Source organism: Zeus faber (genome assembly GCF_960531495.2).
Source record: "Zeus faber genome assembly, chromosome: 17".
Lineage (NCBI taxonomy): Eukaryota > Metazoa > Chordata > Actinopteri > Zeiformes > Zeidae > Zeus > Zeus faber.
The window spans coordinates 22,853,161-22,879,283 of NC_137204.1; the positions used below are offsets into that span (position 1 = coordinate 22,853,161).

A 26,123-nucleotide genomic window follows, 5' to 3' on the forward strand; every position below is an offset into this window, starting at 1 on the left:
TTCAGCGTCGGGGAGGAAGATCGCGTCCGTGGGGGCGAGAGCGAAAAGGAGAAAGGGGAAGCCTTTCTCCTTCGTAAAACATGGCGGTGATCGGGGGGAGAATAGCCGAAGCGTACGTTGAAACCGAGGGGGCGTTATCAAGGACGGGGAACGAGAGAGACATTTCCTCTGACAGCACGAGCTTGTAAAATGGTCAGGCCTGGGTAGAAATATTTATTTATCCATGGTGTGTGAGTGTCTCTCCATTTCTTCTGCACTTCAACCGAGGCTCGCCCGCAAAATCATTTTCCAAGTAAGTGCAACTCAACAGTCGGTCTGATTTCATCCTGCAGACCCGAAACAGATGTTTCAAGCTCGGCTTCAGCCCTTCCGAGAAACGTGTCGTCTGCAAATGATCAAAAAATTCTGCACCGGCTAATTTCTCCTGTCATTGATTCTGCGTTTTGAGGTCTCACCTTCGATCTGTCTCCCTGAAGATCGACGTCACGCCCTCACCTCGGCGTGAAATCAGCCGTTGATGCATTTCTATGCGAGTTCATTTTCGACGAAAGCATCTGGGGATCGTTTGCTGCGTTTGACACCGGGACTACAGTAGTAACACATAAGGACTGTTTTCTTACATCTTGTTTCCACACAGATTAGTAATTAGATTAGTTAATTAATTTATAAATAAATTAATTTATTTATTGCAATTAGAACATGCTTTATGAATGATAAATGCTTCTTCACTTCAGATTACTCATATCATTATACTATTGTGTATTGCCCCATTTAAACTGTTCATCCTTAATTTATTTATTTATTATACTTTTTTATTGATGTTCACTGTATATTTCCATTTTTTTATATCTTCTCACAAATGTTTAGGTTTATTGTACTGCATATCACCAATTTTCAGGAAATTCTTGCATTAATATTGCATATTACCATTTTATTTTTTCTATTTTTATTCGTATTACTTATTTTTATTAGTGCCTAACTATCTATCTATCTATCATATACTGTATATACAGTACATATATATATATCAAGCAAAGTAAGGTAAAGTTTACTCACCTACTACCTGTATAAGTTGAAAAATATTCTACAGAACACGACAAGTCGTCCTCAGTGATCAGTCCTCCTTCTAGTATAAACACCTCACCAACTAGCACTCACGTTGATACACGTGTTACATACAAAGTTGACTAATTATTCTATTCTTCTTCATCTCTTCTTCTTAATGTTGACTAATCGAATAGTCCTGATAAGGTCAATCAATACATTTATAAAGCAATCATTATAGATTACTCTTATTTAAGTAACGCAGTAAAGCAACATAACCTTCGATCAACTGTTATTGAATGAAGTACAAAAAATATCTGCAGATATTTCTGTAGTGCTGAAGAGGCTGTAGCCCCAAATATTTGTCAATATCTCTGAATGCTGCTGTTTTTTGGAGCACAAAAAGCTTATTTAAAATAATCATAATAATTAAAATTAAAAATTTTTGAGTTCCAATGGCACTAGCATCAGTTCGTCGCTCATCTTTACATCAGAATTACTACTTAAATGAGTTACAATTTTACGAGTTTCCAGCATCGGCTCCTGCTGTCTGTCCTCTCGAACCAGTGTGAATCTTGCGCCAAGCAACCACTACACGCCAATAGAGTCTACGTTGGGCACGTCTGGTTCCGATGAGACCTCATCCACGTCTGTGGGTTCGGCGGTTGCCGCGCACCAGACACTTTGAGCCCGAGAAATGCCAAGGAGAAAAATAGTATTAAAAACCTGAGCAAAAACAATAGGGGTCCAGCCTGCGGGGCTTACAACAACTTGTAAAACAAGCCGTTGTTTCTAAACAACATCCCCTTTGTGGTATTAGCCTGTACTAATCAGTTTATCTTTGTCTTAAAGCCCTCTTGTAAACCCCCACATATTTCCCCCAGATGGACTCTTCCTCCAGTGAACTTCGCTTGAGCTAAGCTATGGACTTGGCGTCGAGCGCCGTATTTTCCAAAGTGCATCGAAGATGTATTGCCCACGGTCACAATGATGGAGGTTTGAAAAATAATGAGTGATAATACCGAAAACATTTAACATGCCTAAACAGCTTTGAACGGATACAGGCCGACGTTGCCTCAAGAATTGAGCAATCATGTTTCGGTGTCCAGGAAAGCTCCGACTTGGACCCTTTCTTTAAGTGCTCCGCCAGAAAACACAGCAGAAGATACTCCCTCACTCCCCTGCTCCTTCTAGGCTCATTTTTCTTGTATGGCATTCATAAATGTCAAAGTCTGTTTGCAAACGGGATGGATGGGCCTTGTGCGTAGGAGAACGAGATTTATCTGTTCAAGAATTTCCTCGCGCCGTGTTGGTTCAAACAGCACCGGCGATGGAAAAGAACGAGCAATAAAACATCGGTTTAAATTGACAATCGAATGGGGCCTTGCTCCAATATTTTTAAGGGCTTTTTAGGCCTCATCCCTTCTTAAAACGAATGGGCCGCAGAGCCCATGATCGTCAAATTGATGATTCTATGGTGAACAGTAATACAAGGAATCCGGGAAAAAAAATAATGGACTCTCCCAGTATTTAGAGATGCATAGCCAGGAAAAATAGTTTTGGTTGGTTTTGCAGAACCCATTAGCCATTCCTTTTGTGTTCCCATGTTCGGGGAGTGTAAGACAAGTTTTGCTGTAAAATGTAGAAAAAATGTTAAATTATCAGCGGTCCACGGCACATAAAGTTTGTGAAAAACAAAAACGCATTCCTCTCTTCGAATGCGCACGCAAACGGCCTCAGCCGGCGCTATATGGAAACGACTTTTAAATGGCGAGCCGCTCATTAAATGGCTCTGATTCCTTGTATTCCGGTGGTCACGGCACAAAAAAAAAAAAAAAAAATGCGCCTTTGAGGCTTCAATTCCATCGCATGCTCCTCAATGCATCCGCGTCCCAGGCCGGCGTCGAGTGGAAAGGAATAAAATACTATGTCATTCGAATATGTATTGCTACTTCACCGAGTTGAGTGGTTGAAAAACGTCCTTCTTGTTTTTTCTTCAAGGCCTCTGCCGCGCGGCGCCCCTGCCAGACGGCTACAGATAATCCTTTGTATTTAAACTGGCCGTCAACGAGGTGTTGTCGTGAAGACCAAGCCGAGCAGAACTTATCCATTTAGCTATGAAGCATATAGTGTTCTCGGCCGCGGCTCGCTCGGTGGGTGGTTATCTCGCATCTCTCCTGGGAGATCTGTGCATATGTGGGTGGGCGTGGGCGGGTGCGATCTTCAGGTGTGATATGTATATATATCTCAGGCATCCCGGTTCGCCTGGAGGCAATATAAATAAAGATTTAAAAAAAATAATGGAACTTAATGAATGAAGAACGGCCCCCGGCGCTGTCGTTGTGTTCACAATAATAATAGTGAACGGGTGTATTCGGAGAAATCTGAATTCCTCAACCGTGACGCAAGAGACTATGAGATATTAGGAGAAACTGCAGCAGTGGCATAAGGAACATCACATATTGACGCCTATGAAAACGGAAGGAGACAAAGATAAAATAATGGACAAAAGGATATATATATATATATATATATATATATATATATATATATATATATGTATGTATGTATATATATATATATATATATGTATGTACAGTACATACAGTATAGTACTATGTCTTTGTAGCGATAAATTAAACAATCAAATAATTTTATATATTTTGATCTAAATATTGATGGAAGTTGCGGGTTCCCTCAGGAAACCCCACAGAGTGGAGGTAGAGAGAGGTAGAGCAGAGGTAGAGTAGAGGTAGAGTAGAGAGAGGTAGAGCAGAGGTAGAGTAGAGGTAGAGTAGAGAGAGGTAGAGCAGAGGTAGAGTAGAGGTAGAGATAGAGGAGGTAGAGAAGAGGGAGTTAGAGTAGAGTAGAGGAAGCTTACAGGTAGGTGGAGGAGAGGTAGAGTAGTGTTGACATAGAGTAGATGTAGAGCAGAGGTAGAATAGAGATAGAGTGGACTTAGGTTAGAGCAGAAGTAGAGTACAGTTAGAGGTAGAGCAAAAGTAGAGTAGAGGCAGAGTAGAGGTAGAGCAGAAGTAGAGGTAGAGTAGAGGTATAAGTAGAGTAGAGGTAGAGGCAGAGTAGAGGTAGAGCAAAAGTAGAGGTATAAGTAGAGTAGAGGGAGAGGTAATGTAGAGGTAGAGTAGAGTAGAGGCAGAGTAAAGTAGAGGTAGAGCAAAGATGGAGTAGAGGTAATGTAGAGGTAGAATAGAGTAGAGGTGGAGGTAGAGTAGAGGTAGCCGTAGAGGAAGAGTAAAGGGGAGGTGGAGCAAAGATGGAGCAGAGGCACGTGAACCCGGGCTCTTCGGGGCGGCAGCCCGGACGAGCTGGCTGACTCTGCGTCATCAGAAGGAAACAAAAATAAAAAATAAATAAATAAAATAACTTCACGCTCGGGGAAATATGATTATATATGAAAACGGAAAGCAAATGACAGGCTTCTGCTCCAGGAGACGATTGCTGCTCTGGAGCAAATCTCTTAAATCGAACCACTGCAGCCGCAGAGATCCAGCCGTCCACACACAGATACATACATCTGGGGAATGAAGGGCTTGGAATATTTGCGGGGACGTGGGGAGCCCGGCGTGGCGGCGTGGACGTGGGACATTTTTGTGTGTGTGTGTGTGTGTGTGTGTGTGTGTGTACAGCATGTACGCTCTTGTGTGCCATTATGGGATTTTCTCCTTCGTCGATTGCGGGACTGGACCTCCAGCGTCCTCGTTAGCAGGCCAGCAGGTCATCAGAAGCAGATGTGGTGACCCAAAACACGCACGGCACGTCCGGCGCGCCGCACAAATTCCCCGTCCCTGACAAATAACTGTCATTCCAGGAAATCCCAAAACCTCTCCTCCGTTGTACTCTCGTGTCTGGGGTTCTGTTCTGTTCTATTCTACTGTATTAAATTCAAGATTCAAGAGGTTTATTCGTCACATACATATACATACTTTCATACATATATGCAGTGAAATGTAATAGAAATGTAATCTACTGCTGGACACTACTCTACTCTATTCTATTCTACATGACTATATTATATTGTACTCTTTTTTATTATATTTTATACTACTCTACACCACTCTTTTGTATTCTGTTCTACTCTATACCACTATATTCAATTGTATTCTACTCTACACCACTATATTTAATTTTATTCTACTCTATACCACTCTATTGTATTCTATTCTACTCTACACCACTCTATTCTATTTTATTCTACTCTACACCACTCTATTCTATTTTATTCTACTCTACACCACTCTATTGTATTCTATTCTACTCTACACCACTCTATTCTATTTTATTCTACTCTACACCACTCTATTGTATTCTATTCTACTTTATACCACTATATTCAATTTTATTCTACTCTACATCACTCTATTCTATTTTATTCTACTCTACACCACTCTATTGTATTCTATTCTACGCTATACCACTATATTAAATTCTATTCTACTCTACACCACTCTATTCTATTCTACACCACTCTATTGTATTCTATTCTATGCTATACCACTATATTAAATTCTATTCTACTCTACACCACTCTATTCTATTTATATTCTACTCTACACCACTATATTATATTTTTTATTCTACTCTTCACCACTTTATTATATTTTATTCTACTCTGCATCTAGTTCAGTATACGACTCAGAATATAAGTCTCTAATCCAGCTGCAGTCCAACGACACCTCCCTCTCTCGCTCTCTCTCCGCCCCTCCTCCAGGAGATCCAGGCCAGCCTCCCCAGAGACGGAGGGTGACGCCTGGGACTCGGACCACCACGACGACACCCCGGCCCTGGAGCCTTTCCTCCACGAGCTCCCCCACCACGAGGACCGGGGCGGAGGCGCGCCGCCGGAGGAGCAGCTGCCCCACATGCTGCTGCCGCCCGACAGCCTGGAGCTGCTGGAGAAGGCCGAGAGGAGGATGATGAAGAAGAAGAGGCGCAACAAGCAGAAGAAACAGCGGCACCGGCACTTCAACGACCTGTGGGTCCGCATCGAGGAGAGGTGAGAGAGAGACAGGGCGGGAGGAGGGAAGGGTGCGGGGACATTATTAGCGTTGGTCCGGAGGAGAAACATGGACACCAAATGGAAGGTTTCGGTTCAAAACTCTGCCAAACAATTGTTTTTAAATCATCTTATGAGCCCACAATCGATGGAGGATTGTTTTTCTACCTTTGGCTCTATAGCCGCTCTTCCGCCAAGGTACAGGAGCTAAATGAGGAACCGTTTCGGTCGAAAAACCTCCCGAAACTGGAACCTTAGCCGCCCCGCGCGGCGATCACGCGAGGCGACGTGAAACGCGCGCCTGTCAAGCGCTGATACGGCATTTTGGCCAGCGCTGGAATTGAGTCGCTTGACCAATCGGCGTTGGGGACAGGTGCGTGGGTTCCGGGCGGGCGTAGTCCGCATTGCACCACGGGGGTTGGAAGGAATATAACAAGCAAGAACATTCCATGCAGCGGTAATTTATCACCTCTGAGTCAGTGGGAAAGACGTCCAAATGGTACGCGTAGCCGGCAACGAATATGTGAAAAAGATTTGCTTTTCATCTGCTGCTTCTTCGGAACCTACAACGACCTAAAAGTCTCATTCTCAGCAATGACTTCGAGCAAGTCGGCGGAGCCGCAGGTTTCTGGAGGATGTGCATCGGGAGACAGAGCAGATTGCGTGAAGAGGCGGAGATTAGGGGACGGGTGGATGAGGAAACGCCAGGGTCAAATTCACGGGGAGGGCGAGGGGAGATGAGGGAGACGGGACATGACGGGAGGTGTGAGGGGAAATTGGAAATGTGTCAAGCGGTAATGGAAGCTGAAGTGTCTTCCACTCTGCCGTCCCTGCAATAAAAAACTGACACTTCCTGATGTCGGGCTCCGGGCGGAAAGAGGCAGCGTATCGGATAACCGCACACACACACACACACACACACACACACACACACACACACACACACGGCGCGGTGAGGTGAGGTATCGGCCCAGACGGGTTGTATCGTGATACAAGGCTCCTGGACCTGGGAAACCCGAACCAGCATCCGGTTTAAGTCTCCCGGTCGCTCCAGGCAGGGACTAACCAGCCAACAAAACAAGCTCACCTTTCAGGGGAGGGGGGGGGGGGTGGGAAGGAGCGGAGGCCGACCCTCAAGGTGCGGTCCTCCATGCTCGCTCGCTCTCTCTCTCTCTCTCTCTCTCTATCTCTCAACGTTCAGTCATGGAATCACCGGAACACAGGAAATGTGCATTTCTTCGTGCAAATGATGAATTAGAATCACAATGGGAACATTTAATTGTTTTGAATGTTCCGGTCAGTGATGCAAAGGCCGTGGACGGCACTGACTTGTTGGAGAGCCGCCATCTAAAAACACAGGCCGGAGATGTTTGAGAGACATATAAGAGATAAACTGTATTTGAGATATACTGGTAGAGATTATCCTCCTGTCTGGTTCGGAAGTTTATTGCCGACAAAAGGAAGTATACGAGGTCTACTGTCTTTATTGACGGAAAAGGTAGATTACACATTTCTCTCTCTCAGCCGGATGAGACAGGAGTCGAGTCATCGCTCGTTGAGAAGGTTAAAGAAAGAAAGAAAAAAAGAAAGAAAACCCACTCAAGCTCCCGGAGAGGGGCAATGAATCCCGAAATTAAATCTGGATTTTGCAGGTTGAGACTGCTTCAGAAAAATAAGGGATGGTTATAGGGTGATACAAATGTGAAAGAAAGGAGGAAAGGAAGAAAGAAAGTCGATTGAAAAAATGATTGAAAAAAAAAAAAAAAGACAGAGTAAAGTTGAAAAAGTGAAAGGAACAAGGAAAGGAACAGATGAGCATCAGTTGAAGAAGAAATAAAAAGAGACATAGAAGAAAACTGTAAAAAGAAAGAAAGAAAGAAAGAAAGAGAGAGAGAAAAAAAAAAAGAAAGAAAACCCACTCAAGCTCCCGGAGAGGGGCAATGAATCCTGAAATTAAATCTGGATTTTGCAGGTTGAGACTGCTTCAGTAAAATAAGGGATGGTTATAGGGTGATACAAATGTGAAAGAAAGAAGGAAAGGAAGAAAGAAAGTCGACTGAAAAATGTATTAAAAAAAAAAAAAAAGACAGAGTAAAGTTGAAAGAGTGAAAGGAACAAGGAGGGGGGAAAAAAGAGCATCAGTTGAAGAAGTAATAAAAAAAGACATGGAAGAAAATTGTAAAAAGAGAGAAAGAAAGAAAGAACGGGAAAAAAGAATGAAACTACTCTGACTCCTTGAGGAAAGGTGTTGAGTGAATCCCCGAATGACCCCGTCTCCTCGCCTCGCCACTGACAGTGGAAAGATCGAGGTCAAAATCTTGTCTGGAGAAAAATAAACAAGGGACGTTTATAAGGTGAAAAATACTCCATAAATAGACACAAAAGGTGTATTTATGTCTGAGCTCCGAGTGTCAGACATGTTTGTATACGTTATGTCTGCAGTCTTTTTCGCACTTGCTGAAAAGGCGGCTTATTTTTATCCGAGGGGAACGGAGCTGTTTGTGGACTCACGCTCCCAGGGCTGCGCCGAGGAGCCTGCCTTTGTATATTTGAACGTCTGAAGAAGCCGTTTCTGCCGCGTTAATGGTCAAGGTTTTTTTTCGGGCGTCCACTGTGGCGTGAGGACTTCTAACAGGCTCCACTCTTTCCAGCGTAGGCTGATGGCGAAGGTGCGGAAAGAAAGAACCAAAGAAGGAAAGAAAGAAAGAAGGAAAAATGTTAATACTCACAAAAGTAAGAAAGACCAAGGAAATGATTGAAAAAGTGAAAGAAAGAAAGAAGATCTTACTCCTACAGGCTTGACTCAGGTATAGACAAAAACATAAAAGATAAAAGAAAGAAACGGAAATAAAAAGTAGAAAGAAAAGGAAAGAAAGAAAGAAAGATGGAAGAAAATTGAAAAAATAAGGAAGACCAAGAATAAAATGAAAGAAAGAAAGAAAGAAAGAAAGAAAAGAATAATTTTGAAAAACTAAATAATGAAAACCAAGGAGAAAACTAAAAAAATATATGAATGAATATGAAATATATTAATATACTGACATTTTAATATATTGAAAACATGAGAAAGACCAAGAAAACAATTTTAAAAAGTAAAAGGAAGAATGAATAAAAGGAAAAAAATTGAAAATGAAAAAGAAAGAAAGAAATTGAAAATTTTGAAAATGGAAGAAAGACAAAGAAAAAGATTGAAAAAGTTAAAGAAAGAATGAACTAAAGAAAGAAAGAATGAAAGAAAGAAAGAAAAGAATAATTTAAAAAAACTGAAAAAGAAAGAAAGACCAAGGAGAAAATGGGAAAAAAATAAATGAAAGGAAGAAAAAAATTGAAAATATTGAAAATGGAAGAAAGATTGGAAAAAGTGAAAGAGAGGGAAAAAAAAGAAAGAAAGAAAGAATGAACGAAAGGAAAAGAAAAAAAAGGAAATAATCATTTTTGGGGGGAAAAAAAAACAACAAAAAAAAAGAAAGAAATAGAGAAAACTGAAAAATAATATATATGAAAGGAAGAAGGAAATTGAAACAGATCGATAAAGTGAAAGAAAGAATGAAAAGCTGAAAGAAAGAAAGGAAGAAAGGCAGTGAAGCACTCTTTGCAGCCTGATGCGTCACACCTGATTTCCTGCCCCCCCTCAGCTCCAAGCGGAGTCCCAGTGTGAGGCCGTTCCTTTAAACTAATCCTCTCTGAACCGGCTTCAAACATCCACATCAGCTGGAAGCGAGGGGCATAAAAAAAAAAAAAAAAAAAGCCTTTTAAAAGCCTAACTGCGTCCTCTTCTTTGTGTCAAACCATCACCGACTCCAAACGTCGCGCAAGAGCCGGAGCCAAGAGCTACAGGGCGGCGAGGCCAAAATTCAAGGATAATCAACGCAAACTACATATCATTTACCACCGTCTTTTGCCAGCCCTGCAAATACTTTCAGACTTCAAGGCCGATGTGAGAAATTGTGACGGAGAGGTTTTGTGACGAAAGGGAAGGGGGGGGGCGCACCGGTGTCCCGGGGGCTATGTGGCGTCGTTTTGGGGCTTTGCCACGAGGTTGTGCTGTGCGCATTCAAGCGTCCATCGTCTCGGGAGCTTTTTGAACTGCCCAACATTGTTATCGCTCCAAGTTATGAGAAAAGTATGTACCGTCTCTCCACCCTAGCCCTGCTCCCGTGGGTCGGTTCTGCCCACTGCTCCCCACGGAGCGGGGCTGAATTTCCACCCAAAACCGACTTCACACCGAAACCGACAACGCATCCGCCTGTGGCCGCCATCGTCAGATATGTCGTTGGAAAACCTCTGACGTCTTCTCCAGTACGACACAGAGTAGTTTGCCCATCGTGCAGATCAGGGGTTCGCCGGCATTTTTATTATCACCGACTGGACCGCGAGCGCACAAAATGCCAGCGAGTGACCGTTACCCCGTTTTTTAGGAAACTGAGGAAAGTAAATACGAGAATAAATAACACTGTTTTCATTTTGTTTTCGCTTTCGCTTGTCTTTAACTTGAGATCACTGTGATCGCCGGTGGAGATCGCCTCTGAGCCCCTGATCGGGTGGGCAAGACGCACGTTCAATGCGTGTTCACGGCAAATCTTAAACAATTATTGGGCTTTGCAAAAGCAGAGGCTAGAACAGGGCGCCCCCCCACCCGCATTGTCGCGGCCCGGTGGCAAATGCCCCGCGGCACCGGCGGTTGGGAACCTCTGGTGTAGATCACTATTGAGCACACACACACAGTTCATCAATGTAATACGAGATTTATTGATCGTTAATATGGCGACACCTAACATTAACAATAGCGTTAATAATTTGATAGAAAATGTGTTTTTTAAAGTTTTAAACCGAGTTCCAATAACTCAACGCACCCGGGACCCTTCGTCCGATTCAAAAACCTCCGCACCACAGGGGGTCTGAGCTTCCCGGACCCCAGTTTCGGGCTCCGACTCCGATAAGAAACAAACAAGACTTGCGGTGCCGCTGCTGTTGCTGTTGCTGTTGTTGTCGTCATCGTCGTCGTCGGCGTCGTCGTCGTCATCTGTCGGATTCGGGTCAAAAGGCGTCTGAAAAACCCGGACCGGATCCGGCGGCGCCGCTCCCTTCTGCAGCCGCCGCCGCCGCCGCGGCAGCCAGACTCCTGCACGACTTCAGGGACCTGAGTGTTTGTTTGGCCTGGCGCTGTCCCACACACAAGCGCCCGACTTCAAACACAGCGGCAGACATTGTTTAATTGCCAGACGCGGTGGGGGAGAGAGAGAGGGAGAGAGAGAGAGAAGGGGAGGAGGGGGTGATCAGAGGGAAACAAAATGAGACGAAAGGAAAGACAGGAAAAAAGGGGAAAGTGAGAGTGAGAGTTGGCCTCCATCTTTTGGCAGAGTGACGAACTGTGGTCCTCACGTGTCAGGGCAAAAAGGACTCTTTCAATTTGCAAAGGGAGAGGGGGAGAAAAAAACAAAAAAACGACTGAAGGGAGAAAGCAGGAGAAAGGACATTTTGAAATGAGAAAGCCAACAAGACGGAAAGAACAAAGGAAGAAAGAAATGGATATGGGAAAATGACAATGAGAAGAAATCTGAAAAAGTGAAAAAGACAGACGGAGGACAAAATTGAAAGAAAGATAAAAAAAAAACACCAAGGGCGATATTTGAAAAAATTAAAAAGAATAAAGAACAAAATAGAGAGACCAAGAAGAAAATAGTAAAGAGAAGAAAATTAAGAAAGAAAATGCATATCTGCAATTGCCATCTTACAGCTGCAATTATTATTATTATTATTATTATTATTATTATTATTATTAATATTATTGTTGTTGTTGTTATAATTATTAATTTATATTATTGTTGTTATTATTATTATTGTTGTTGTTGTTGTTATTATTATTATTATTATTATTATTATTATTATTATTATTATTATTATTATATATATGTTTTTAATTGTTATTATTATTATTATTATTATTATTATTATTTGTAGTAGTAGTAGTAGTAGTATTATTATTTCTTAGCCACGCAAGGACTATTGATCCCCTTCAGTCAACATGGAAAATAAACACACATGGTGAGAAACATATCTGCATTTCCTATTCCTCACAAGGAAACTTTTCCTTTACCGCCCTCGAAACTTTCCTGAGTCAATGACTTGGTTCCAGCACAAAGGTTTTGCTCTAATTGGGCCGTGCTATATTCAAAAATAAACACTTTTAAAATGTTCCACTATTGTTCAGTAATGCAACTCATGTGAATGGGGAAAAGAAAATCAAAACCACATTGAACATTGTTTGGATTTTAATGATTCCGGGAGCCCTTGACTAATTAAAATTCAAACCAGCAACCAGTGGTAGATAGATAAAAATAGATCAGAATTACAATTGCCAAGTGCAAATATACAAAAAGATAAATACAGATACCGTATACAATCTGTATTCTTCTTTATGCTTCAAATATATTGCCTGTAAAAAAAAAATCTTATGTTTTTGCTTGTTTATATATATTTATACACACACACACACACACACACACACACACACCCAGAGTATATACGGATCAGCCACAACATTAAAACCCCCTGCCTAATATTCTGCCGGTCCTACTCATGCTGCCAAAACAGCTCTGACCCGTGGAGGCTCCACAAGACCTCTGAAGGTGTCCTGTGGTATCTGGCACCAAGACGTCAGCAGCAGATCCTTTAAGTCCTTGAAGCTGAGGTGGGGCCCCCATGGATCAGGCTTGTTGTTCCAGCACATCGCACGGATGCTCCATCGGATCGGACCCTAACCCCACCCATCCACATGATGTAGAAGAAAACGTGACTCATTGGAGCAGGCCACCTTCTTCCATTGCTCCATGTTCCAGTTCTGATGCTCACGTGCTCATTGTAGGTGCTTTCAGTGGTGGACAGGGGTCAACATGGACACTCTGACTGGTCTGCAGCTACGCAGCCCCATACACAGCAAGCTGTGATGCACTGTGTGTTCTGACACCTTTCTACCCTGTCGCCGGTTCACCGGTTGTCCTTCCTTGGACCACTTTTGGTAGCTACTAACCACTGCATACGGGGAACACCCCACTAGACCTGTTGTTTTGGAGATGCTCTGACCCAGTCGTCTAGACATCACAATTTGGTCCTTGTCAAAGTGGCTCAGATCCTTACGCTTGTCCATTTTTCCTGCTTCCACACACACATCAACTTCAAGAACTGACTGTTCACTTGCTGCCTAATATATCCCACCCCTTGACAGGTGCCATTGGAACGAGATGATCAATGTTATTCACTTCACCTGTCAGTAATTTTAATGTTGTGGCATTATTAGTGTGTATATAACATATAACTATATATTTATACCGTGTGTATATATATATACACACACACACACACACACACACACACACACACACACGCGCACAGAATTATAAAGTTATGGTCAAAAGTTTTCATACACTTGTAAAGAACATGTATGTCATACAGTTGTCTTGAGTTTTCCAATAATTTCTCAAACTCTTATATTTCTGTGATGGAATGATTGGAGCACATACTTCTTTGTCTGAAAAAACATTCATGAAATTTGGTTCTTTGATGAATTTAGGGTCTTCGGAAAATGTGACCAATTCTGCTGGATCAAAGATGTACATACAACTTGAATTATCAATTTTGGTGGTAATGACAATATTTGGTTACATGTCCTTGGCCATTTTCAACTCAATTAGGCGCTTTTGTTTGCGGTCCACAAGCTTCGGGTTGGATGTTTGACCACTCCTCTAGTCCGGTGAACCGGTGCAGTTCAACTGAAATTGTTGCCGTTCTGATGCAGACTTGTTTCTTCAGCACAGTCCACATGTTCTCCATCGAGTTTAAGTCAGGACTTCGGGAAGGTCATTCTGAAGCCTTCATTCTAGCCTGATTTAGCCCTTCCTTTACCACTTTTGATGTGTTTGGCGTCATTGCCCCGTTGGAACACCCAACCGCGTCCAAGACCCAACCTTCTGGCCGATGATTTTATGTTTTCCTGAAGAATTTGGAGGTAATCCTCCTTCTTTATTATTCCATTTACTTTCTGTAAAAGCACCAGTTCCACTGGCAGCACAAAAGGCCCAGAGCATAATACCACCACCACCACCATGCTTGACGGTAGGTATGTTGTTCTTGGGTTGAAGGCCTCACCTTGTCTCCTCCAAACAAACTGTATATTTCTGGTCATTGTGGCCAAATAGCTAAATTTCGACCGCAGAACTTTCTTCCAGGAGGCCTTTACTTTGTCCACGCGATCAGCACCAAACTTCAGTCGAGCCTTAAGGTGCCGCTTCCGGAGCAAGTGCGGCGGCCTCTCAGCCCGTGGCGATGTAAAACACGCTCGACTGTGGACACGGACACCTGTCTTCCATCAGCTTCTATTTCCTCGCAGACCTGCTCTTTGGTGCATCTTGGTTGGCTCTTGACCATCCTGACCGACTCTCTCTCAGCAGCAGGTGACGGCTTGTGTTTTCTTCCTGATCCTGCCAGTGACACAGCTATGCTCCGTACAACTTATAAACAATTGTTCGCACAGTTGAGCTCGGGACCTGAAGCTGCTTTGAAATGGCTCCAAGTGACTTTCCCGACTTGTTCAGGTCGACGGTCGGCTCTTTCAGATCAGTGCTGAGCTCCTGAGACTTTCCCATGGTGGTGTTTGCGGCCGAGTCTGAGTGCGTCTAACGAGCCCAGTTGAAATGGGCTCAGAGACGTCGCCAGTCGCCGTCCATCATAACCACTCCCGGCGCGTTCAGAGGCCGCGCCACAAAGCTGATTTGATTTGACGCATCTTTACCGGCAAAATTGCTCATTGAAGTTGCTGTATGTATATTGTTGACCCAGCAGATTTGGTCACGTTTTCAGAAGACCCATAAGAAATTCCTGAAAGAACCAAAAGCCATTTTGTGACAAAGAACTATGTGCGCCAATCATCCCATCACTGAAAAATAAGAGTTGTAGAAATTATAGGAAACTCAAGACTACCATGAAATACATGTTATATACACATTATATATATATATATATATATATATATATATATATATATATATATATATATATATATATACGCATGAGTGTGTGTGTATTTTGTTTTTTTACTTTTTTAAATGAATATTACATTATTGCATTTATTTATTTTCTTCCTACTTAGTTGCATTTGGAGTTTCCCCCTTTATCATTTCACTGCACCCTACTTGTGCGGCCGCACGCACACTTAACAAGCTACAAACGTCGATTAAAAAGTTCAATCTAATCTTGTATCTGACCTCGATCTCTTCTCCCTCGCTTTCCCCCTCCCGCAGCGCCATGGTGCAGTCCCCTCCCCCGCCGATGGTTCGCATCATCAACGGCTACATCACCGTGCAGCCGCCCGACAGAGTCCACGGCCACCACGGCCGCCACCACCTCCGCTCCTCGTCGCCCTCCTCCGCCTCCCTGGCTCCGCCTTACGCCCGCGGGGTGTCCCTCTGGGCGGCGCTCGTAGCCCTGCGACGGACGCTGGGCGCTCTGCTGTAGGGCCTCAAATGACTAGTAGAGTTCAGTCCAAAGTCCGTAAAAGAAACGGCCTTGACTGGGGAAAAAAAAAAAACAAAGGCCCCCACTTTTGGGGCCCCCCCTGGTTGTACGCCAGCAAAGAGCGTCTCACCGAACGTGGGAGTGGAACGGTTTGGTGTTCTGGAGCCTCCTGCTTCCAGCACAGGTCTCGGCGGCAACCTTTCCTCTCCCGCTCGACGTTTTTTTTTTTTTTTTGTTTGTTTTTTTCTCATTTGAGACACGAAGCCCAACGGACGCCAGTTCAGACTTTTGTCGGGGACCGGCGGAGGCGTCGACGTACCCGGGGGCGTCCCGGGACCGCGGCGGGCAGGTCGCGGGGGTTGTTCTCGACGCGGGGGGGGGGGGGGGGGGGTCTCAAGGAGTCCGAAACGCCCCTCGAAAAAAATAGGGCGGTTTGGAAGGATTACAGATCGGAACATTCCGTTTTTTTTTTTTGTTGTTTTTGTTTTTTTTCTCTGAATTTGCAAAAAAAATGCCCAGTCCGGGGGCCAATAACGTCCAGTTGGCGTGAGAATGTGACGGAATGAACCCATAAAGAAACTGTCACTGAAGGCCAACCTTCACTTGTATTATCATTTAAAAAGGAGAGTGTGTGTGTGTGTGTGTGTGTGTGTGTGTGTGTGTGTGTGTGTGTGTGTGTGTGTGTGTGTGTGTGTGTGTGTTGTGAGTCTTAAATTCTTATCAGCTCTTAATTCTCTGCCCTGGTGAACAGAAGTGTTTCTTACGGGAGGTGGGGGGAGGGGGTATGGGGGTAATTGTATATACTGTATCTACATATCGATAGATGTATTTTAGAAATATAAGAAAAGGAAAATTATGTTAAGTTTTTTTTCTTGTTCTGGCTGTATAAATAAAATAGATATGCAGTATATTTTTGAGGTCGAATCAGGAACTAACTACCATAGCCCGTGTACTGTGAGTTCCTCTGACGGGGAGCTCTGATTGTACTGTGTGTATCAGTGTTATAATTGGCTTTGCCGTGCGTGCCCACTGAAGCAATGTGTTTTTTACATAGAGATTATTTGTTTAATTTATTTAACTTTAGCTTTTAGGTGACATTAAAAAAAAATCACTCCCCGTGTTATTTGGTTGTTTTTCAGTCGCTATGTTGTCCAACACGGTGCGTACGCGATCAGTGCACAATTAACTCGTGGCTTTTTTTTATGCGTTTTCGAATACATTATCGTGCGATGAGAGGAATGGTTCTTTTATTGTTATCTATAATAAAGAAGCGTTGGTTTTCAGATGAATAAATACCATCTGCCCACATTTTAGCACATGCAGCCTGGTTATACTACACATGTTTTGCCATTTTCTTTTACGTTTCTCTGAGATGATTGTAATATTTTTGCTATAAGGTTCAACACAATAAAGTATTTATCTAGTAAATGAGCTCTTATTTGTGTTTAAAAGTAGAAATCGGCTTTTTCCATTGAATTTTTTTTTTAAATTCTTAAAAAATATTTTGGAGTCGTATTCTGAAAACGTTTGCGATTCCTTGATGAAGCCGCAATAATTATTACATAATAATTATTAATATTGAGGGACTTCGGAGCTCCCTCGTCCCCACCACGCCGCGCTCGCCTTGGCGCCCTGTCTGTGAAAATCCCAAACGGTGGGACACGCGGTTTGAGTGAGAGCAAAATGGCGTGCAACGGCCAGCGCCCCCCGTACTCCCGCGGGCCCCTTCCCGCGGATCACACGCTTTTTCCACGCCCACAAAACGCATGTGGACTGCTTTGGCAAATTCCCATGACCCCCTCAAGGATCCGTGAGAGCGTCCGTAGTTTGCCCGGCCGGGACAGGATCCGCATTGTTCCTCCCGTATCCAAGCTTCGACCACCGTCCACATCCTCCTCTCCAGTTCCCCGGCAGAGGCTTTCCCGGGGAGGCCGATGTGTGGAACATAACCCCTCCTTTTTTGTAAACGGGGCCCACCACCCCGGTCGACGAATCCCCTGGTGCTGTTCCCCGACTTCCACGCCATGTTGAAAAGACGTGTCAGCCATGACAGCCCCACAACATCCAGGGCTTTCAGCATTTCTGGGCCCTCCATTAAGTATGACAAACAGGCCCGAATGCGCCCACACACACACACACACACACACACACACACATACAGTCAACCACACAGACCCCGCACTGACCCGGGGATCACGGAGTGTTTACATGAGCTCAATGTGCTGTGATAAGGGTGATTTTTGGGCCGTTTGATGTGCGCATGTGGCCCGCCACCAACAAGGCAGCGTCCGTCAGGGAATGCAGCGGACTGGGGAGCCAGAGCAAACCGCATCTTTAGAAGTGCAGGAAATGAGAGTTAATTGATTTGTTATATCAACAGGAAAGCGGCTAATTGACCTGTTAAACGCGCTTCCTTTGATTTATGGGCGCTCGCAGGTCCGGAGGACGACAGAAAGTTCGCTGCGGGATGGTTCATAAGTTCATAAGCGGTGTTTATTGACTGAAACATGAGAGGGAGAAGTGTGTGTGTGTGTGTGTGTGTGTGTGTGTGTGTGCGTATGCGCGCGCGTGTGTGTGTGTGTGTGTTTGTCAACGGTGCAATGGGTGGAAAGAAAATCATTAAAAAGGCATTTTCTGTGAGAAGAAATGTTTCCATTACAAAGCCAAATATTGTAAATATTTTGAAACATTCAATTTGCATAGTTATTTTTTTCATTTTTCAGTCTTGTGTATTATATATGTAAATAGTTATGTTTAAACAGTTACATTCGCTTTGGCTCTGCGGGTTTGGCGGGGAGGGGGTTAAAAGGCAAAAAACAAAACGTGCTTTCTGAAGTCAAACCATTACCTAAAAGAAAAAAACAAAAATCGTAAAAAAAAAAAAAAAAGCCAGGAAACGCAACTCAGCTTAAAAAAAAATAATAAAAAATGTAACGCTTCATATCGATTGTTCCTGTGCTCCGTGTAAAACAATACTTTTCTAACAAGTCCTGTGATTCTCTCAGTCGTCACGGGGGAGAATAAACAAACAAACCTGGAGGTCGCTGGTTCTCCGCCTCCCACTCAGGGCTCCTGCTGAAAGGCGCTGCGGCTCATTTGCAGCGCCATGGTTCTCAACTGGAAACTGTTTTTGTGTGTGTGTGTGTGTGTGTGTGTGTGTGTGTGTGTGTTTTGGATTTGTGGGATATACTTTTTCGAGACATCAAAAAAATCAATGTATGCATTTATTTATTCATTATTTTTATTTGTGCATGTATACATTCATTTATGTATCCATGTACACATTTATTGTCACATTTGTGTATTTACGTATTTATTCATTTATTTATTTATATGCATGTACCACATGTATTTACTTATACATTTATTGATACATATATTTACGTATATATATATGTATTTACATGCACACACACACACATGTATATATGTGTGTGTGTGTGTGTGTGTGTGTGTGTGTGTGTGTGTGTGTGTGTGTGTGTGTGTGTGTGTGTGTGTATCTATATATATATTTATATATCTATATATAGATATATATATATAGATATAAATATATATATATATCCAGTACCAGTCAAATGTTTTCACACGCCTACTCATTCAAGGGTTTTTCTTTACTTACTTACTACTACATTGTGGAATAATAATGAAGACCTCAAACAGCGCCCGTACGAGTGCGACACAAGTTGGTGTAAAGCTGCATGGAGACCAGCGCCGAGGCCGAAGGAGACGGTGGCGCCGCGGCTCCGGATGCCGGCTCCCAGCGCCGCCGTGACGGGCCCGAGTCCCGCTCCTTTCATCAAACGATTGGAGGAGACGACCGAGCTCCGGAACGCCCCGTGGCTCACGGAGATAAGCCGCCTGTCGGAGGACCCGAGGGTCCGAGTGCTTGAGGGTTCGATGCCGACTGAGCTTTTTAAAAGGGGGCACAGCCCGAGGGTGTGTTTAACGGCGCCTGGCTGAGTGTGACGGCGACCTGGTGCCATGATGTTGGGCCCAGAACATATCCCCGGACGTCGGGCGGGTGTCCGGTTCGACTCCCTCCCTGCCCCGCTGGCTGGATCACAACAACAAATCCACCATGACACCACCAACTCTATACGCGTCACAGTATGTTTACATGTTCTAGCCAGACGTCACCACAGCAACAGTCAACTCCTGCTGCGTTTAGAACATTTCAGCCACATACAACTTCCTCTCAGAAATCCTCCTAAATCCATCGGTCCGAGGGTCGGGCGTCAAGTCCCGTTGCCTTCTGGCTACCAGGGTAGAGAGGGGGGTCGAACCGGCCAGCTGCCCGAAATCCGTGGACGTGTTCTGGGTTGGTAAATGCCACCGAGTCGCCTTGGCACACCACCCTGGTCTCCGGGCGATTTTACGGGGCGCCGGCGTTCGAAAGCCCGCCCAGCCTCCAATTCGAAAGAAGCTTCTTTCTGACCGAGGCGGACCCGAAGCGCCGGGTCGCCGTCACGCTCGGTCCTGCTCATCCGGGCGCTTTTTTTAAAAACAAACCCTTGCGGCGCCGCCTTTCAAAATCTCACCCTCGGCGTCAAACCCCGCCACGGCGGCTTATCTCTTTGATCCGACAGGGTAAGTGATCTCCCCCCGGTCGCCCGATTTAAGGAACGATGGCAGCGACCCGGATGGAAGAATCTGGACTTGAACCTGCGACGGCAGCACTGGAAGGCAGCGTCTGAACACAGCACAGACCTGAGGCCTGCTGTGGCCCAGCCTGTCTGATATATACAGTATATACTGTACATACAATACGTGCTTGTATTCTCAAAAACTGTTTATTTGATGTGATATATATGATGATGAACGATATGATGTCATATGATATGATATGATATATATATCATATCATATGACATCATATCGATCATGTGAATCAGAATCGTCAGATCATCATCATCATCATCAATCATCAGAATCAGTTTTCTTTTGCCGGGTCAATAACTGTACATAAATGAGGAGTTTCTTCTGGTGACGTTTGGTGCATTTCACAGACCGTCAGCATTTAAAAAAGAAAAGTTAAACGTTTTTGAAAAAAAGCAAAAAAAAAAAAAATGACGAACATAAATAAATCCCCCTCTCGACCGGTGCACTAGATTAAAAAAAAAAAAAAAAAAAAGTTGAACTGACTACTTTTCAAACACAAGCGAACATGAAAGTATAAGCCGGAGGAAAGCGCCCCGGCGTGCGGCGGGACCAGCGTTGTTCGCTGCTCCAATTGGAAGCAGATGTTCCTGTAAGGACATATAACTGGATGCCAAAATATAGATATGGCATCAAAGAGCAAGAGCACGGCTTTCCAAAAAACCTTACCTTGATCCAAATACGTCCTGCAGGAAACACCCCCCCGCCCCCACCGCCCCAAAACGAAATCTCTTTTAACTATTCTCAGACATTATTATTATTATAAGTATTTGGACTTTCCGTGCTTTTTCTTTCTTTCTCTTTCTGTTTTCTTTTTTCTTTTTCCAAATCTTACATGTTATTCAGTGCAAGCCTTTTTTTTCTCTTCTTTAATTATGACGATTAATCACCGGCGGTCTATAGGGATGAACATCTGTTTATCCAAACGCCAGTTCATCCACCCGTATCCATGGGCGCCGTAATGCAGTAATAGATCCACCTTCCTCTCGGCTCGGCGAGGTCAAATCACTTTCCCGTTGTAAACGCAAAGAATGTTATTGTTTATCCCAAGTAATCCGCCCGATCCCTCACAGACCCTCCCCAGCCCCCCAAAAAAATCTGCTCCGGTCTCTTCAATATTGATATTAGCCGTGCATTAGTCTTGTTGCCTGGTGTTAACTGAGACCCCCGCGTAATTAGTGCTGCGTGGAAAGGCTCCTCTGTGTGTTTTTGTAGAAAAGGCCCGCGGGGGCGCTCACATCTGAGCGGTGCCGGCTGCCGGGGCCTCGACCCCCGCGCCGAGGAAAAATAACCAAAGCTCGTTGGCGGGAGGGGGAAAAAAACACGCGGGGGGAATTGATAGTTATCTGTTTGAAACGTCCCTGTCGGGGGTCTCTTCCCGCCTTTTAAAAAAAACAAAAAAACAACCTGTGAATCCTCGGCTCCGACTCGTTGAAAGCTTTACCGCGGTTAAATTGTTTCGCTTTTTTCACGCTTGGATTCAAAGGTTGAACTGCTTTCGGGATGACGTGACGCGAGATTCTGGCGTCAGAGGGCCGTCCAGGGGCCCAGAATTATATGCAGTAGTGTGATTTCTTCACTCTGTTACATGTATGTTATCCTTTTACAGTTAAACCAATATTTCTGCTCAGTTTGAGCCTAAGTATGTTTTTGTGTGTGTGTGTGTGTGTGTGTGCGCGTGTGTGTGTGAAGCTCTCCAGTCGCTCTGTGCGATGATTGTGCGCTTATAAAAAAAAAGGAACCGCCGGCGCTCTCTGGCACCGCCACCGCTGGGTGGCGTTCAGTTAGGCCCGGGGGTCAATGAAGACATTTCATGGAAACCCATGCTGTTTGGGAACAGTATTGATGGAAGGAAGGCCACACGGAGAGCTTGAACTTTGAATCGTAACACGCTCTCGCGCACACATCAGCCCATAATCAGATGTGCACCCGTGGAGGGGATTGATGCAGGACAGTGACTTATATAACCGCATGAGCTCACTCAGGCGCTCGCTCGCACGGGGCTAAGATCAACATAGGACTCTCTACGCTTTCAATATTTTTCCATTTTTACTGTTACGTCAACAAGGAACCCACCAAAAACCCCCCCCCAAAAAAAACAAACCCTAACATCTTCCAAGATTCACCTCCAGAAATGTGTTGAGGCTGGTTCGGACGCTAAATGGCGAGCGGGACGGTCGCAGCGGTGGTTTCGGAGCATTACATCTGGCAGTGTCATCGTCAATACCTTGAAGTGAACTTTCCGTGTGGCATTTAAGACGGTGCAGGTACAATGGGAGCCATCGTGATTCAAGCTCAACTTTCTGGGCAAATGCAATGTTTATATTTAAGGGAAAAGTCTTAAGCATCGGTTAAGACATATATTATATACATACATACATACATACATACATACATACGTACGTACATACATCCGTGCAACTCATCCATTCAAAAAACAAATAAAATATAATAAATAAATATAATAAAATAGATAAAATAATAATTCATAATCATTTACATCATTTATCGACCTGCTGTGGCGACATTTCTGCTCTTTTTGGAAACAGCTCCCCCTACTGTCCACAAACAGAAATTACATTCACGTCATTTACTCCAAGAAGACTACGGCACAATCAGTTGGTCAATTTTGACCCTTCCCTGCCCACCAACTACGGTACGCATGGTCATACCCATGACAGCGGTTTGATACTACCGGCAAAACGTACTTATCGTAAGTCAGCGAGACAAGTGTCTGCTAAAGTATGTGATGTACTGCAAAGTCATGTCACGTAAAAATCCCGCGTGGCGTACATGAGTATAAAGTAGTGTTGGTATTTTCGTGATCATGGAGCATTTCATGTTGTCGTGAGTTTGCAGCACCACCCGGACGCGTACCTGCGCTCCCTTTTGAGTGTCGTTTTCTGCACCCAATCATAGCCCACAACACCGTTTTATTTCAAAAGAATGCATTTATTTGAGTTTGGTGGGTGGGTGAAGAACTGAGGTCAGGGCTGAAGGGCTAGGAGGGGGTCGACTGGGCGGAGGTGGCGGGTTCTCCCTCGGCGCTGTCGGGGCGGGGCGGGGCGTGTCGCGGCGCGGCGTACTCCTCCATGTTGGGGAGGTCGTGCACCACGCAGCAGCTGAACATGGCGCGGGAAATCCCCATGTCTTCAGCTTCGTACCACTCGTCCGTTTTCTCGTTGTAGCACTCCACCTTGAACATGTTGGTGAGGCCGTCGAAGCCTCCCACCACGAAGAGGAGGTCGTCCACCACCTCCATGCCAAACTTGCTGCGGCAGCTGGACATGGCGGGAACCGCGCGCCAGGTGTTGTTGAGCGGGTTGTAGGCTTCGGCGCTGCACAGGTAGTTGTGGCCGTCGAAGCCTCCCACCGCGTAGACGTAGTGTCCGTAGGCAACCACCCCCAAGCCGCTACGCCTGTTTGTCATGGGGTTCATCACTGTCCACTGGTCCGTCGCCGGGTTGTAATACTCTGCGCTCATCAGGTGCTCGTCCCCCGTGAAACCGCCGCAGATGTAAACCCTGCCGTGCAGCGTCGTGGCGTTGCCGTCCCTCCTCCTCTTACTCATGGGCGCGATCAGGGTCCACTGGTTCGTCGCCGGCTCGTAGCGCTCCGCGGTTTTCTGCATCAAGTATCCGTCAAAGCCGCCCAGGGCGTAGATGCATCCCTCCAGCACGGCGACGCTGACGCAGCAGCGCCGCATGTACATGGGCGCCACCTGGTGCCAGGTGCGGGCGACCAGGTCGAGCCGCCGCACGCTGTTGAAGTAAACGACGCCGTCGAAGCCGCCGATGCTGTAGGCGTAGCCGCCGAGGAAGGCGGCGCCGTGGCCCGCCCTCGGGCTCTCCTCCTCGTTGGTCACGTTAACCCAGCGGTCCGCCCGCGCGTCGTACGCCTCGATGCCGTTGGTGGGATGGCCCTCGCTGAAGCCTCCGATGGCGAGGAGGATGGCGCAGGGAAGGCGGGGGCGGGTCAGGGGGTTGCAGAAACCCGAGGAGGGCTCGTTCAGGTTGAGGTCGTACATGGCCTTCAGGGCGTCGATGATGAGGGGCTTGCACTCGGCGCTCTCCTTCACGAGGTCGTTGTTCTTCACGTACGGCATGAAGTAGACGGTGGTCATCAGGCCCAGGCGGATCTTGGACAGGAGCAGGGCGATGTAGCCCTTGCGCTCGTGGGTGCAGTGGTAGATCCATCGCAGGACGGCCTCGAACGCCACGCTCTCCTGCTTGACGTTCAGCATGTCCTCGTCGATGACGCCGGCCAGCTGCGGCAGGGTGAGCTTCGGGAAGTCCTCCGAGATGCGGACCATCTCCTCGAAGTGCCGCAGCATGTAGAGGTAGGCTTTGCGACTGAGCTCGGGGCACGAGTGGACGTCGGCGAACCTCCAGATGCCGATGCAGTTCTTTGGACAGAGCCGCTTCTGGAGGAAGTCGCAGCATAATTGGACAACGCCCGGCATGGAGAGGTAGTTTGCTGCCACCAGGAGCTCCTCCACGTTCTTCATTGTTACTATGGTGGAGTGGGTGTAGGCGAAGTCCAAGAGGAGACGCATTACGTCCGAGGAAACGCCGGGGATGCTGTGGGTCCTCTCCTCTGGTTGGTCCCAGTCATGCATGAAGAGAGCCCTGTGGGTGGAGACGGAGCCGATCAGACTGATTGACGGGGGAACTGTCGCGGCTAAACTTTATGGAGAAAGAAAAACACGAGTGCAATCCATTCCACTATGATAAGAACTATGTATGCAGTTTTCCCCCCCGAGAGACCCACCGGAAGAAATTGCTGCAGGCGCTCAGGACGATCTTGTGGGCGCTGAACTCCACGTCATGCACTCGGATCGCCACGTCGCACAGTTTCCGCTCCAGCCGCAGTTTGTTCAGCACCTTCCAAGCCGTGGCGCTCATCGTCCATTCCATGTGACAACGATGGTGGTTCGAAGCTTTGGATGAATCCATTGTCTTGAATGTCTTTAACGGTGTCCTGTGACATTACATAACTAAAAAAAAATGTTTCATTTTACCAAACTTGTTTCTTTTTTTCTTTGTTATATATTTTCGTGATTTCCTTTAAACCACACTGCCAGCAGGCAAGAGGTTCAACAGAGGGTATTTGTATTTCATTGCATCCAAGACAGTTACTCTGAAAGTGGAGTTCCAATTCCCAACCTGCAATGCAAATTGTGGTGTGGGGATGGTGTGGTTTGAGCAGCCACACCTGTCCTGGGTCTAGGTAATTGGGCGCCAAGGATCAGAGTGGCTGCATACCTGTTGCTCGTTGCTTGGTCCAATGAGTGACAGGTAGAACCCCCACCCCCACACCCACTCAGGAGTGGAGCCCGTGTCATGACACGTGTCCATCTGCTCCCGGGATTATTCCACTTGGCCCACTCTCTACAATAAACTGTGTGTCTGAAACCCTCTGTGTATCTGTGCTGGAGGTCCATGAAACTTGGGTGCCACTTGGGTGGCGTGTGGCAGGCAAAACTGCCACAGTGGCACCAGGGACTCTCCGACACGGTGTAGGGACACAGCAGCAGCCCTCTCCCGACTGGCAGCAGCAGCCGCGGCAGCAGCATCCAGGGCGTCCGGCGGAGGACCGGGGGGGAGAAGCAGCCGCAGCAACCACCGCGGGTAACCGCTGGCAGCCAGCTACTCCACCCAGCAGCCAGCTACTCCACCCAGCAGCCACCGCCGGTACCGTCCAGCAGCCCAGCAGCCAGGCCCCCCCTCCCAGCAGCCCCCGCGACAGCCAAGTCCGGCCACGCCTTCACCCGCCAGCACAGCGGCCCGAGGCCCCACGCCCCGGGTCGTCGCCCTGGGGGAAGGAAGCCGATGGACCGTGCCGTTCCAGGGAACCAGGTCAGGTCATTTTCTTTTGGACATTTGTTGGTTTGAGG

The 26,123-nt window shown here is 45.8% G+C and overlaps 2 protein-coding genes across 2 annotated transcripts in view; one reads left to right on the forward strand and one right to left on the reverse strand.

Annotated features, from left to right (window-relative positions):
* The window catches only part of trabd2a (TraB domain containing 2A), a gene marked incomplete at both ends in the record, with an annotated part of 81,365 nt that extends 65,797 nt beyond the window's left edge, over positions 1-15,568 (forward strand). The window contains 2 exons of the mRNA XM_080017686.1: positions 5,774-6,058; positions 15,355-15,568. Coding sequence (XP_079873812.1) covers positions 5,774-6,058; positions 15,355-15,568 — 499 coding nt within the window. The remainder of the gene's footprint in view (positions 1-5,773; positions 6,059-15,354) is intronic.
* Positions 15,569-23,228: 7,660 nt separating this feature from the next.
* Positions 23,229-25,131, reverse strand: LOC307243036 (kelch-like protein 10; the record flags this gene model as incomplete). The annotated part of the gene is made up of 2 exons (XM_080017687.1): positions 23,229-24,912; positions 24,998-25,131. The coding sequence occupies 2 exons, from the start codon at positions 25,129-25,131 to the stop codon at positions 23,229-23,231; spliced, it is 1,818 nt and encodes a 605-aa protein (XP_079873813.1).
* Positions 25,132-26,123: the final 992 nt, after the last annotated feature.